At 37.4% G+C, this 13,266-nt stretch overlaps 1 protein-coding gene across 2 annotated transcripts; it reads right to left on the reverse strand.

The window, feature by feature from the left end:
* Positions 1-1,516: 1,516 nt before the first annotated feature.
* On the reverse strand, positions 1,517-6,750 carry LOC104773871 (ABC transporter G family member 3-like). Of its 2 annotated transcripts, XM_087450241.1 has the most exons (10): positions 6,337-6,750; positions 3,613-3,729; positions 3,448-3,527; positions 3,073-3,359; positions 2,807-2,978; positions 2,591-2,704; positions 2,370-2,498; positions 2,098-2,289; positions 1,925-2,011; positions 1,517-1,849 (listed from the first exon to the last, which is right to left on the reverse strand). In XM_087450241.1, exons 1-10 carry the CDS (start codon positions 6,713-6,715, stop codon positions 1,532-1,534), a joined length of 1,875 nt encoding a protein of 624 aa, XP_087306367.1. In that variant the 5' UTR covers positions 6,716-6,750; the 3' UTR covers positions 1,517-1,531. The 2 variants fall into 2 exon arrangements, with proteins under 2 accessions (XP_087306367.1, XP_087306366.1); XM_087450240.1 differs by lacking the exon at positions 6,337-6,750 and having other exon boundaries at positions 3,448-3,523; positions 3,613-3,718.
* Between the last annotated feature and the right edge of the window lie 6,516 nt (positions 6,751-13,266).

The raw sequence follows: 13,266 nt of genomic DNA on the forward strand, positions 1-13,266 counted from the left end.
AATTTCTGATCATTCTTTCGCATCACTATTGAACCGGAATGGCTTAACCGGTCATGCCAAACAGTGAGATTTTCACAAAGCATTTTATCTTCTAGATAATGCATATAATCTCTAAAATACTTTTATTGCCTTGGGTAATAATACTTATGATTTCAAAGTATTTTCTTCGCTTATTGTCTCAACATGATTACTTTTCAAATCCTCAAGATTTGAACTATCATATGAGTAATTAGACTCATTTTAGATGTGAACATAATCTTATATCTGTTTCATCACTTCTGTATGTGGGATTCCTTAATTCTCCCCCTTGAGATGATGACACTTCATGTCTATCAATCTCGATTTGAATCCCACTGTAATCAATAACATTCTCACATTGGGTCATGTATGATATCTTGGACCCTTTTAACTTTTGAGACTTGGGAGACTATAATACATTAATATTAATTTGTGTTCCCATAGACAATAGTATATATACTCTTCAAGAGCTTTCAATATTTTTTCTACTACTTCTTAATATTGTAGTAGAATAGTGGAAACCACTTATAGCATAAAGTCATATTCACTTCAAAGAATAGACCAGCCCAATAGGATGTGATTCACATCAACATCTCATAATTTTACTCATTCACAAATAACAAGATTATAATATTTTAAAAATATTTTTTTCACTATATTGTGTCTATATGACAACAATATTTGTGACAAGTAAATTATGTATTTTCTAATAACTTTCCATCAAAGATATCATTTTCAATTATATAATCTTGGTAATAATTGGAATTAAGTTGATTTGTATTCTTTTATAGAATTTTAATCATTTACTTTTTTTTTTTAAATTATTCTAAAGAACTATTGAATTTTATGATCATATACTTAGACTTAAACTTTCTCGCAGAAGTGATGCCAAGAAAATATAATCAATAATCATTATTTAGTAATTTGTTACTAAATTTTCAATTTATTCACTGATTTAAAATATTTCATCATGATATTATATCTAATTTAATTAGATTTAAATTTGTGATTAAACAAATAAAGTAATTCACAAACATTATAAACAATCATATAAATTAAGGTTAAATAAGTATTAAACATCATTTCTTTATTTATATATATATCGATTTCATAACTTATTCACGAAGGTATACGGTACTTATTAGTTTGCTAATTGATCGATAAAATATGAAGATAGTACTTATCTCGATGAAGATGTCATATAAATCGGAGACGAAGACACCATCGGCATATGATGATTTGCTTACTCCAAGTCTCCAATTATAAAACCGACTAAAACCTTTATCATGACTAATTCATTTCTAAAGACACTAATCTCCTTTACTAATCAGTAATGACCTACATGTACTAAACTCTCATTTGTAATCAAAGTGATTGGTAAGCAATAGATTCAAGTTTGATAAGCGTGTATAATATCTCCTAACTCCAACGCTCATCTTAGGCTGAGATGACCATTCTATTTTCCCTAAGTTGTATATCAAGTCAAATCTATATTAATCCAAGAAGACATGAATCATAAATTTGATAAAAAAAAGTCAATTCGAAAGACACAACTCACGTGTACAGAGATGAGAGTCAATGTGCTCCAGTAAACATCTCGCCAAATGCAAGCGATGGAGAGCATCAATCCTTCGTTCACCAACAGACACATGAAGAAGTTGAGCACAAAGTACATCAACAAGCTGAAATCGTCTCTTAACCCGACCATGAAGTAGAACACAAGACTTGAGGAGATGGACATGAGAAACAAGAACGGTATGCTTCCAAGAAACTGCCCTAGTAAGAAGACAAAAGCACCCGAATGCTGGTTCGATGCTTCACTTCTATATATCTATTGCAAGATGAAAGCAAACTTCAGAGCTCAAAAGAAAATGTGATCAAGAAATCAAGAAGAAGAAATAGTTACCTTGATTTCTTTTAAAAGTGAAGGTATTCCAGCAATTCCCAATAGTGAGGCAAAGGAGACAAAAACAAACACAGCAGCAACTCTTGTCTGTAAGAAATATTCACATCGAACAATAAATTGGCATGTTTTAGGTACTCAAATGTGACATGTTGAGAATGGTTTAAAAGACTTACTGCAACAGAAGACAAAGAATGACCTAAGCCAGAATATAATGTGCCAATACTAAGTGTAAGAATCATGTAAAGAATAAGTCGGAGCCAATAGTATTCCCATTCCCTCGACATAACTAGAAGCGATCTCCAAGTAAGCACTGCAACACGTGTAGCAGCACCGGCTTTTCCCTTGGATTTAAGCTGTGTACCCTCCTGCAAAAAGAAAAAAGAAGTTCAAATAGGAAACAAAAAGAAAGTTAGATATATAAGATCCATCGATAGAGAATTGTTACCCTTTCGGTAAGTTTAGATATCAGAGCCTCGACGGAATCAGCATCTGCAGATGATTTATAAGTAGCCTCGAGAGTTCGGATAGCAACAGCAGTATCCATATTCACTGCTGAAAAGTCCCCATTATCGTCCTGTTATTTTTGTTTACCTCATATCAGGAAAACAAGAAACAAGAAAGAAGCACAAATCATATAAACTCAACTTTGTATAATGGAGTATGTACCTGCCAGTTTTTGCACATTGCAATAATCCTATCGAAATCTGTGTTAATAGCCCGCAAAAAATGATCTGATGGACTTTGCATTATAGGGCATGGGAATCCAGCATTTGAAAAGTGCTTCAAGGAGAGACATAACAAGTAAAAAACATAACTTAGAGAGTGATCTTCTGGTCTTGATGATATGAGAAAATAATAAGTTCCAAAACACTGTATATTTACCTGTAAGCAAGCCAGTGTCTCCCCGAAGAAGAGTGTGTTTCCATTTGATAGAAGGCAGATTCTATCAAACAAACCAAACACTTCAGTGCTGCTTTGATAAATCGTGAATACAAGTGTACATCCCATACTTGCAAGCTTTTTTAGCGTCACCATCATAAGCAGTGCCGAAACACTATAAAGAGAGCAAAAGTGCCAATTTTAGAATGCAAGATTGTACCTCCTAGTAGAGGGCAGATGATAACATTAAGTCTAGAAATGGTTATAACCTGTCAAGATGATAAAGAGGCTCATCAATGAATAAGATATGTGGTCGCATCACAAGTTCACGAGCAATAGACACACGTCTTCTTTCACCACTTCGTAGGCCCTTCATGTAACAGTGACCACCAATCAATTTATTTGCATAATCACTCAAAGACATTGCCTGAATTGCATCTTCCACAACACTCCTTTTCTGAAAGAGGAAACCTGGAAGCTGAAGCAGCGCTGAATAGTATAGGAATTCACGTACTGTAAGCGATCCAATCAGTTGTGTTTCCCTCTCAACAAACCCCTAAAATAAAGCAAAAGAAGAATTAACAAAGCAAAACATTAACAAACCAAAAAAAAAGATCAAGAAACTATAGATAGTAGTGACTCACGTAGGATCCATAAGGCATATGTGATTTTGAACCATTCACAAACACCTCACCGTACATTTTTGCTGAAGGAGGCAATCTTCCTATAAATAATAAGACCATGTCAAGTGAAAGAGAAAACAAAAAAAAAGATACAACTAACAATGAATCAATTGCCAAAATACTTACCAGCAAGTGCTCTCAATAGAGTAGACTTCCCAGACTTAGCAGGACCCATAATAACCGTCATAGTCCCGGGGAAAGCATAACCATTCGAACTCTTAACAACTTTATCAGAATACTTCCACTAGTAAAAACAGAGCCTATAGCCATGGAATATTCCGTAAATAAGGCCACATTTTTGTGGCTATATGACCACACAGACATGACAAGACACGGAAAAAAATCGTGTCTATACGATCGTGGACTAAAATTTTTCGTGGCTTTTCGTGACGTTATAGTCACGATTTTGACACGCGTATTTCGTGACATAAATTGCCACTGAATAGTCAGGCAAATTTTTGTGGTCAGTTAGCCACGATTCAGTTTATGTCTATTTAGTGACTAAGTAGACACGAAGCACTTGTGTCTAAAACAATGGCTTTTTTTAACCACGAACCACCGTGACCTGGTTATTGTGAAGAATTTAGAAATTGAAACCTATACCCCAAAATACTAAAATTTGAAACGTGAAATGCAAATTCTAAAATCTGAATCGTGAAATATAAAATCTAAAATACAATACCATAGATTTCCAAAGTTTTACAAAAAGATCCATGAGATTTTAAAAAACTTACAAAAGCCGATTAAGTATTACGAAAGATGCAAATATTTTGCAAAGCAAGCTAAAAATACAAGATACACAATAAAGTAAGAGACACACCGCTTATCTAAGTGCTTGTGAAGTTAAAGTCACGAGTCGCACACCATTTTTCAAAGTCAGCTTGTTGAGCTCGAGTCAAAAGTGGAGTCGAGGTCGAGGCAGAGTTAGGTATTGTGGCATTCAGGACAGTGGGATTACTAGGTTTTGCAGCAGGATGAGAAGGTTGAGTATGATTAACTCGTTGGAGGGTAGCAGAATTCACCCCAAGAGCCTGTAGAATCACATTTAGTGAAGCTCGTGTTGCAGCCATCTCGTCCTTGAACTCACTCTTCAAGGCTATCATATCATCTTTGCGCGTCGTCATGTCAGTCTTGAGAGTTTCAACATCAAAATCCCGATATTGAACACTGCCTATTCCATAATGCGTCCTTTGCTTGACTTACCCCGCTGTGAATGGATATAAAACCAAATTAATATAAACCAACAATCAAAGACAAACATTCAGATCAAAAGTCAAAAACAGCTAGTCCAAACAAAAACTAAATCAAAACAATGAAGATTCTCTTATGGATTGTGAATGAAAAAGTGCAGACATCATACACCTACAAAACATCATCCACATAATACAAAAGTGAAAGTTATTTCAATAGTACCTTGATTCCCAATAGAAGTTTTGCTACAACATTAAAAGAAGACATTAGTATTTGTAAGTAAGTAAACTAAGTTATGTAGAGTAAAAGAAGTAGTATAAATTTTGAACACTTACCACAAAAGATTGCCACCAGTTAGTTTTTCTCTCCTGAGAAACAAATTTCCAGCTTGACTATGGTCCCCTGTAGTTGCCTTGCCAAGTCCCAGGGGTCTACACCGAACCTGGCAGAAGAAAAAATAAGAATTAGAGACAAAGAAGATTATACATTCATGATATACACATTTATAGAATTTTGCTTACTAATTACCATAAAGCGCCATTGATTTTCCTTGGATGGAGGTGTGGTTGGCCTTCTCTTGAGGCAGCACGTAGTAGTGCCTCTTCGATTCTACGAGCGTAATTGTTTTCAGCTGAAGATGTTGCGCTTATAGATCCAATAGCTCCTGGAGGCATGGAAGGACCTAGAGGAATGGGAGAACCCAAAGGTGAAGACCTTGTAGGCCTTCTCTGTTGCATATATGCAAACAAAGCAGAACACATACATTGAAAGGGGATCTGAAGAACATACTCAAAACCTAAACTTTTATACATTGAAATGGGATCTGAAGAAACCCATATCCAGAAGAGAAGAAGAAGATTTACCAGTAGATTTAAGTGGGAAGGCCGTGTGCGACGACGGTTAGAGGCTTGGTCGGACGGAGTCATCGATTCGAATTGGAGAAACTGTAAGCGTTTGTTTATGAAGTGTGTTTTTGATGAGAGAGAGATAATTTTTTTTTTCTAAGTGTTAAGTTAGAAATGGAGGCAGAGATAATAAAACACATAAGGGGAAGGTTTCCTTGCTTTTAACCTAATGTAAAAGTTTTTCTATTAACCCGGGAACCCAAATATTTCTCCCAAATATTTTTTGGTGATTAATTTTTTTGTGACCCGGGAAAACCAAATAATTTATTGTTTCGCTGATCCAATTCAACTTAAATAATTTAGTGTAAAACAATTAAATGAAATTATGCTGTAAGAAAACTGGTATAATTAAACTTATAAAACTGATATTAAATTAAAACATGATAACGTATAGAAAAACATATGTTCTTAAATAAGATATTAAAGTAAAACATGATAACACATTTGATCACATTTTTACTTTGTGGTTTTGTAACACATTTTATTGTGGGTAATTTGTCACCATTTTATCACATTTTTACTTTGTGGCTTTGTTATCACAAATTTAAAGTGACTATTTCGTAACTAGTTTAGTGACATCACTTATGTGACTGTGTCGTGACTATTTTAGCCACGGTTAGACTACGTTTTATTCACGTTTTTACTTTTTTTCATTTTCGTGACTTTATGTGACTATTTTGTCACTGTTTAAAAAAAAGCCATGGAGTGACCGTGACGAGGAAGTGGCTATATGATATTTTTTTACTAGTGTTCCTCTTCCCTTTCATAGTAACAGTCAAATCTTTCCAAGCAATAGAAGCACCAGCGATTTTCCTAACAACAGCCGCTCCTCCACCTTCAGGGACAGGAGGAGATGAAGCCATTGATCCACTATTCATCTTCGATAGCGAAGGAGAAATAGGCGTTGTTGTAGCATAGTTAATAGAATCACGACCACCAGCTTCATCTTCCATTCTTGAATCAACATCAGGTGTGTCTTCCCACTCAGGAGAATCCTCAAAGGATATAGGTTGTCGAAGAGAACCAGGTTTTCTTACATAGAAGAAATGACTAGATGGGACTCTACTTGTTGGACTACTTGCAGATGATGAAGATGGACGGTATAAATCTGATTGAGACTGTATCTCCTCCATTCTTTTGAAACTCAACAACACAAAAATGTTCCAAACACACTATAGACACCTTAATCAATGCAACCAAAACATAAAAGGCCAATTAGTAAATGAAGTTGTTAGTGAAGCATTGAAATGGGAAGTTGCTGTAAATTGAAAAAATCTAAGCTTTTTTTTTGTTTCCATAAGCTCACTAAATTACAGTTTAATGAACAAACGAAGTACAAAATGTTAGTGATAATTGAGTTCGGTCATATGCTACATGTTCAAGATATACTTAGATATGTGTATGCATATTAAAGGGTGCATGTTAGATAGTTGCGTTTGTTCCGTTACTAAACGAACGGTTACGACCGTAGCACTCTATATAATTGTGTGTAATGTTGTACGGCCAAATCGTTGAGAATAATTGAGAAGTGTTCCACTTTTTCATTCTCTGTTTTATTCTCTACCATGCTTGTATTTGAAGCAATGGCTTCTGGTATAATACAAGAGCAAAACTTCAACATGGTATCAGAGCTTTATTGATTCAAGGGCCAGTGGGAAGCACAAAGAGAAGCGTAACAAAGCCTGCAAAAAGTTCAATCAAAAACAAAGGTCACGGCAACATCATCCAACAAGAGATTCTTATGTTTGATGGAGAAACGATGATATCGGGTGTGGATTATGATGAAGGCCATCTTAATCACGAGATAATTGTAGCCAGTGGTGAAGACAGTGTTCCGAACAAACCGACGCAATCCTACACGGTCATCCAAAGGGGTGCGATTGAAAAAACAGAGGAAGTGTCCACGGAGGAGTTCACGACACTGTCAAGCACATGAAAATCATGTTTTGTTCATGGAACTAGGATGCGTATGATAATATGTTCAGTGCTCGGCCAAAAAGAGAAGATCTGGCTTTAAACCAGAATATGGCAAAACGTGATGTCGCCGCTGTTGAAAGCAAAAAAAAGCTTATTAGTAGAAAGTGGTGTTGAGTCCTTGAGAAAGACGTTCACAAGAAGTCCTGTTGAATGAAACAGAGCAAGGTTCATTGGCAAAAAGTGGTGGTTGAGTTTGTGAAGGAGGACTATAACACGGAGGTAGTCACCTGTTTGGAAGAATAGGGAAAAGATACTCAACAAAAATAAGAGTTCATGGTGAAGACAAGACCAATTACCAATTGGTTCAAAAGGTTGTTATCTTCTTGCCGCAAAAGATCGAGAGCATCGTTGCTGTTCTTGAACAAACAAAGTATCTATCGACCCTCTTTACTACAGAGTTGATAGATATCTTGAAGGGCATGAGAAGCGCTTAAGTCTCTGAGAAGAACGTATCAAAGAGGGTGCGTTTTATGGAGAAAAGCTTGGTACGAGAAAAGGAAACAAGCAAAACAAGAGACGCCATGGGAAGACCAAGAAGTGGTGTGGCGTGTGCAAAATTAACAGTCACAGTGAGGTAGATTGTTGAAGGAAAAAAATGGAGCACAAGAGGATGCTTACCTCGGAGAAAAATGGAGCAAACGTCGGTTGAAAAGAGTTAACCGATGATGACGTGGAGAAGATTCACGCGTAGGACGTCATGAAGACGTTATGGTGATCAAAGACTAAGAGTGACACCAAGCAATAAAGGGAGGATGCTTACCTCAAAGAAAAAAAATGGAGCACTTTATGGTGATTAAATGGAGACACCAAGACCAAGCACTAAAAGAGGAAGCTTACCTCATAAAAAAAATGGAACAGTAGCCGGTTGAGAAGATAACCGAAGAAGACGTGAAAATTTTTCACTTCACGCAGGAGAAGTCACAGAGATGTGAATGTGATGGTGATCAAAGGAAGACACCAAGCAAGAAAGGAAGCTGCTTACCTAAGAGAGAAAAGGGAGATGCAGCCAGTTGCGAAAGGAAAGAAAAAGAAAGATTTCCTTAGAGAAAGTGAGTGGAAGAAGGTTGGAAGAGAAGTTCATGGAGACTTCATGACTGTTGACAGACAATTAGAGTTAGACCGAAACTCAATTAAGGGGGAGTGTTAGTGATAATGGAGTTCGGTCATATGCTACATGTTCAAGATATACTTAGATATGTGTATGCATATTAAAGGGTGCATGTTAGATAGTTGCGTTCGTTCCGTTACTAAACGAACGGTTACGAACGTAGCACTCTATATAATTGTGTGTAATGTTGTACGGCCAAATCGTTGAGAATAATTGAGAAGTTTTCCACTTTTTCATTCTCTGTTTTATTCTCTACCATGCTTGTATTTGAAGCAATGGCTTCTGGTATAATACAAGAGCAAAACTTCAACACAAAATGAGAAGTGAGGCCTAATTAAGTAAATTTAGTAGCATAAATCATAAAAAAGCCCTAATTGTTTTTTCAATTTCTGCATTATTGAGACATTTGAAGAAGATAATTTCAAAGTTCGTAGCCTTTTTTCTTCTCGGTACCCCAAAACGAACATTAAGGTAGAAGCATGAGAAGCCCAGTTCGAGTTATTTATTCAATGTATTATTAGCATGTTCAAGAAAGCTCTAGGCGATACTGCGCGGTCAACCTAGACCACTTTCTTGAACACTTATATATACTTATAATTCTTTCAAAGTCAATACCTAATTATTTAATAATTGCCTGTAAATCTTTGCAAATACAATAAAATAAAAACAACAAATATCAATTATTTTACAATTGTATATAAAAATATATAAAATATTATCTCTTGGTTTATTACTCATATCTATAAATCTTTTGAAAATTACTAAAATGTTTAAAATCCTGGATGTAATTATAATTTACCCTTTGGGTTTTGTTTCTCGAATTTGAGTAAAAAACTAAAAAAAAATACACATCAGCAAATTAAAATACACATCAGATATGATTTAACACGTCATTAAGCAGTTTTTTTAGATCCACAGTTTTGTTTTCTCTTGTTTATATCAAAGAGAGGGAAAGTGAATAGTTTTAACTGTTCACAAACCGCGAAAAAAAAAATATCCAAACTCTCGTCGTCTCTCGTCGCCGGCGATACTCTGTCATTGTCCACTCTCTTGCCGTCAATCTCCCGCCGTCATCTCTCGCCGTCTTTACTCGTTCTCTCTATCTTTGTCGTCGCACTCTCTTTCTTCGTCGTCGCTCTCTCTCTCTCTCTCTTCGTCTATCCGGTATGTGCTGGCTGTTTAGTTTCGAGTTTTCTGGCTGAATGTGGGTTTTTTCGATGATTTACGGCTGATTGTCGCCGTTGTTAATGACGGCTGATTTGTTAGATTAATTCGATTTGATGGCTGATTTGTTAGATCAATTCGATTCGATGGCTGATTTACTTTTTGTTTTATGTTGCGGCTCAGTTATTTTAGGGTTTATGGCTGATTTGTTAGATTTATTCGATTCGATGGCTGATTTACTGTTTGTTTTATTTTGCGACTGATTTACGGCTGAGTTGTGACTGAGATATTTTGTGCTTTAGATATGAGTTATGTGTTTGTGGCTGAGGTATGTTATGCTTTGTGTATGAGTTTTTTTTTATGTTATGGCTGATTTATTTTATGATTTACTTTTGAAATATATTATTTAACAGATGTCGATGGTGATTATTTCTTCTGAAGAACAAGCAAGGGATTACCCCCCAAGACTATACGCTGAAGGAAACTCTAATATAGAGTGTAGAGATATTAACACCAATTTCAGGATGAGAGAATTCCTTCAGATTAGGGAATCAATAGAACTGGATGCATGGGAAAAAACGAAGGATGTACCTATTGGAATAATCTCTAAGCTAGTTGATAGCCAATTCGTCTGGTCTGGTAAGGTTGTTCATTTCTTACTATGTAACGAGTTAAGGGTACATAAGAAGGAGCTTTGGTTTGTGGTCGGCGGTCAACCTATCAGGTTTAGGTTGAATGAATTTCATTATGTGACTGTAACGCCCCCGAACCGCTCTATGACCACGGAGGCCATCGGACGGCGCCGAGACGCTACTTGTTGTGGGAACCGCACCCTGGTGGTCCGGTCGAGGGACGGAAGCTGCAGCTTCCCGACCAGTCCTCCTGGACGCGACTCCGCCCATGGCCGAGGTTCGCTTAGGCTTTGCAACCCTTGCGTCCCACAGCACGCGTTGTGTTGGCCCGGACAAGGCCGAGTATCGTTTGCAACTTGCCATGTTTTCCTGAAAACCGTATATATATCACTTTAATAAAATAATTCATCATAAATAAATCATTAAAGCAATATATATAAAGATAGTCGGGAAAATAAACATAACCGTTTACAAGATATAGGATGTTACAAAGAACACGTAAAACCCTATCCGGCATCCTAATGTTTGCTCCGGCTCTAAACTCACTTAGGCTTCCCTGCAAGACCAAAATATTATCATGAGTAATCTAAGATTACTCAGTGAGTCTGGGTACCCCTTTCTCCTAAACAGGATACTAACTTCCCAACCCAACTACCCCGGCAAGCAAAGAAAACATGCAAGGCAAACAAGCTAGCAAGTAATCAAAGCAACGCAACAAAAGTCATAGCGGAAGCAATTTAAACCATACACAAGCGAGAAAAGTTAGATTCAACGACTTGACTCGATGATCTAGACATCGCTATACACAGCACAAGACGACTAAAGAGCACTTAGACTCTTGAACCAAACGCAACTCTCTAAGACGACTAGAATAAACAAGGGATACTTGAACTATCCTAAAATCTTAGACAACACACGCATGTAAAGACGAATAGACTTAGACAAGGGATACTTGAATGCTCTAAACTCTTTACACCTAGGGCCCTTCGATAATCTGTTCTGTTCCGTACCATCTCCCATGCCGAGACCACAAAGGTCACCAGCAATGAGCCCGCAACTTAGCTACATCGTCATGTAGCGGTCACGCTAGTAGCTAGTTAGCCGTGACAGTGTCCCCGCGTGAGTGGTCGTCGGGAACTCACGCGTGACAACGCTTGTGGAACCAGAATTATCGACACTCTACACTAGCTAAGACTCAAGAAACAAATTCGAGAGGCTAAGCTAAAATTGAAACACACAACTACAAGTTCAAGCATTGATAAATCAAGCACATTAGCATGAAATCAAGCAAGAAAATTAACATGGAATAATCAACAAGAAGCAAGAAAATAAATCAAGCAACTTAAGATTATTCTACATGCATGCAAGCAATATAAGCAACTTAAGCAAGTTAATGCAACAAGTTTGACTATGCATGCAACCGTTTATGATTTAACCATTTAAATCTCTAGCTCCCACTTTACATGCAAGCTATTCGTTTTAATCATTTAAATCCTTAAGGTTCATTTAAGCATGTCTTAACCTCGATTAAAATTATGCAATATATTGCAAAATACTTAATCATTTAATCATGCATGAAACCGGTTTTTCAACAAGAATAAATTCAAGTAAAACTAGGTTCGATCATGCATGCGACTAAATCCAAATTTTATGCAAGTCCAAAATTGCTTAAAATGCATCCAAATTCATTCGCGATCTTGCATGGTGATTCCTAGCTCAAATTCGATGTGATCTTTAACATGAATATAGCGTGAATCCTACCAAGTTTATGCATGCAACAATTTAACTGATTCTACCAAGAATCTAGTCTACATGCAACAAACAATTACCGCAGAACTCACCTTGACGCGATCGGTGATGTTTGGACTTCACGGCACTGCGGATCAGACAATTCCCTCGCGCTTGACAGCTTCTCGTTCAGCTTCACCGAAAATCCTCGACTCCCTCGACAATTTTTGTCGACACAAGCAGCACCTCGCTTTGATCTCCTTCTCGACGATCTCCCTCAACTCTCTCGGCAATCTTTGTCGACAAACTCTCCCTCTCTCGACACACTCTCTCTATATTTAGAGAGAGAAGCAAGCTTTTTCGTTTGAGTGGAATGAGAGAAATGAGAGAAATTTCCCAAATGAAGCCACTAAGCCCATATTTTCAGACTCGACTTCTCTCCTTCTTCCCTTAGTGGAATTTGACAAATGGCAAAAGTTTGGCTGCATGTGGCGCGTGCATTACACTGCCCAATCTCCTCGCGCCATTCTTCTTAAACCACCAAAATTATCTCTGCATGCCTTGCATGTAAGCTGATTGGTCAATTCCTTGGGAAAGCATGTTTTCCGCGTTTTCTCGACCAGCTCCGACCTCCTCGTCCATCGTCTTCGACAATCCTCGAATTTCTCGATATCGCTCGGACGCGACTATCGGGACTCTCGACAGTTCTCGACCATCGTCGATAATCCTTCGACCAGTTCCGGACAATTCTCTCGATGCTTCGGATGCTATCGGCTCTTTCGACCAATATCCGGACAATGTTCTCGATGCCTCGGACATCGTTGGTTCTCTCGGCGTTCCTCGGACATTTTCGACTCCTTCGACTCTCTCGATGGATTTTCTCGACCAATTTTCTCGATCATCTCGACAGATTTTCTCGACCATTTTTCTCGATCATCTCGACAGATTGTCTCGAACACTTTTCTCGACCATCTCGACAGATTGTCTCGAACACTTTTCTCGACCATCTCGACAGATTGTCTCGACCACTGCTTGGATGTCTCGGTACTCTTCCCGGTACTTACCCGACTTTCCG

This window comes from Camelina sativa, chromosome 5 (assembly GCF_030686135.1).
Source record: "Camelina sativa cultivar CO46 ecotype springtype chromosome 5, ASM3068613v1".
NCBI lineage: Eukaryota > Viridiplantae > Streptophyta > Magnoliopsida > Brassicales > Brassicaceae > Camelina > Camelina sativa.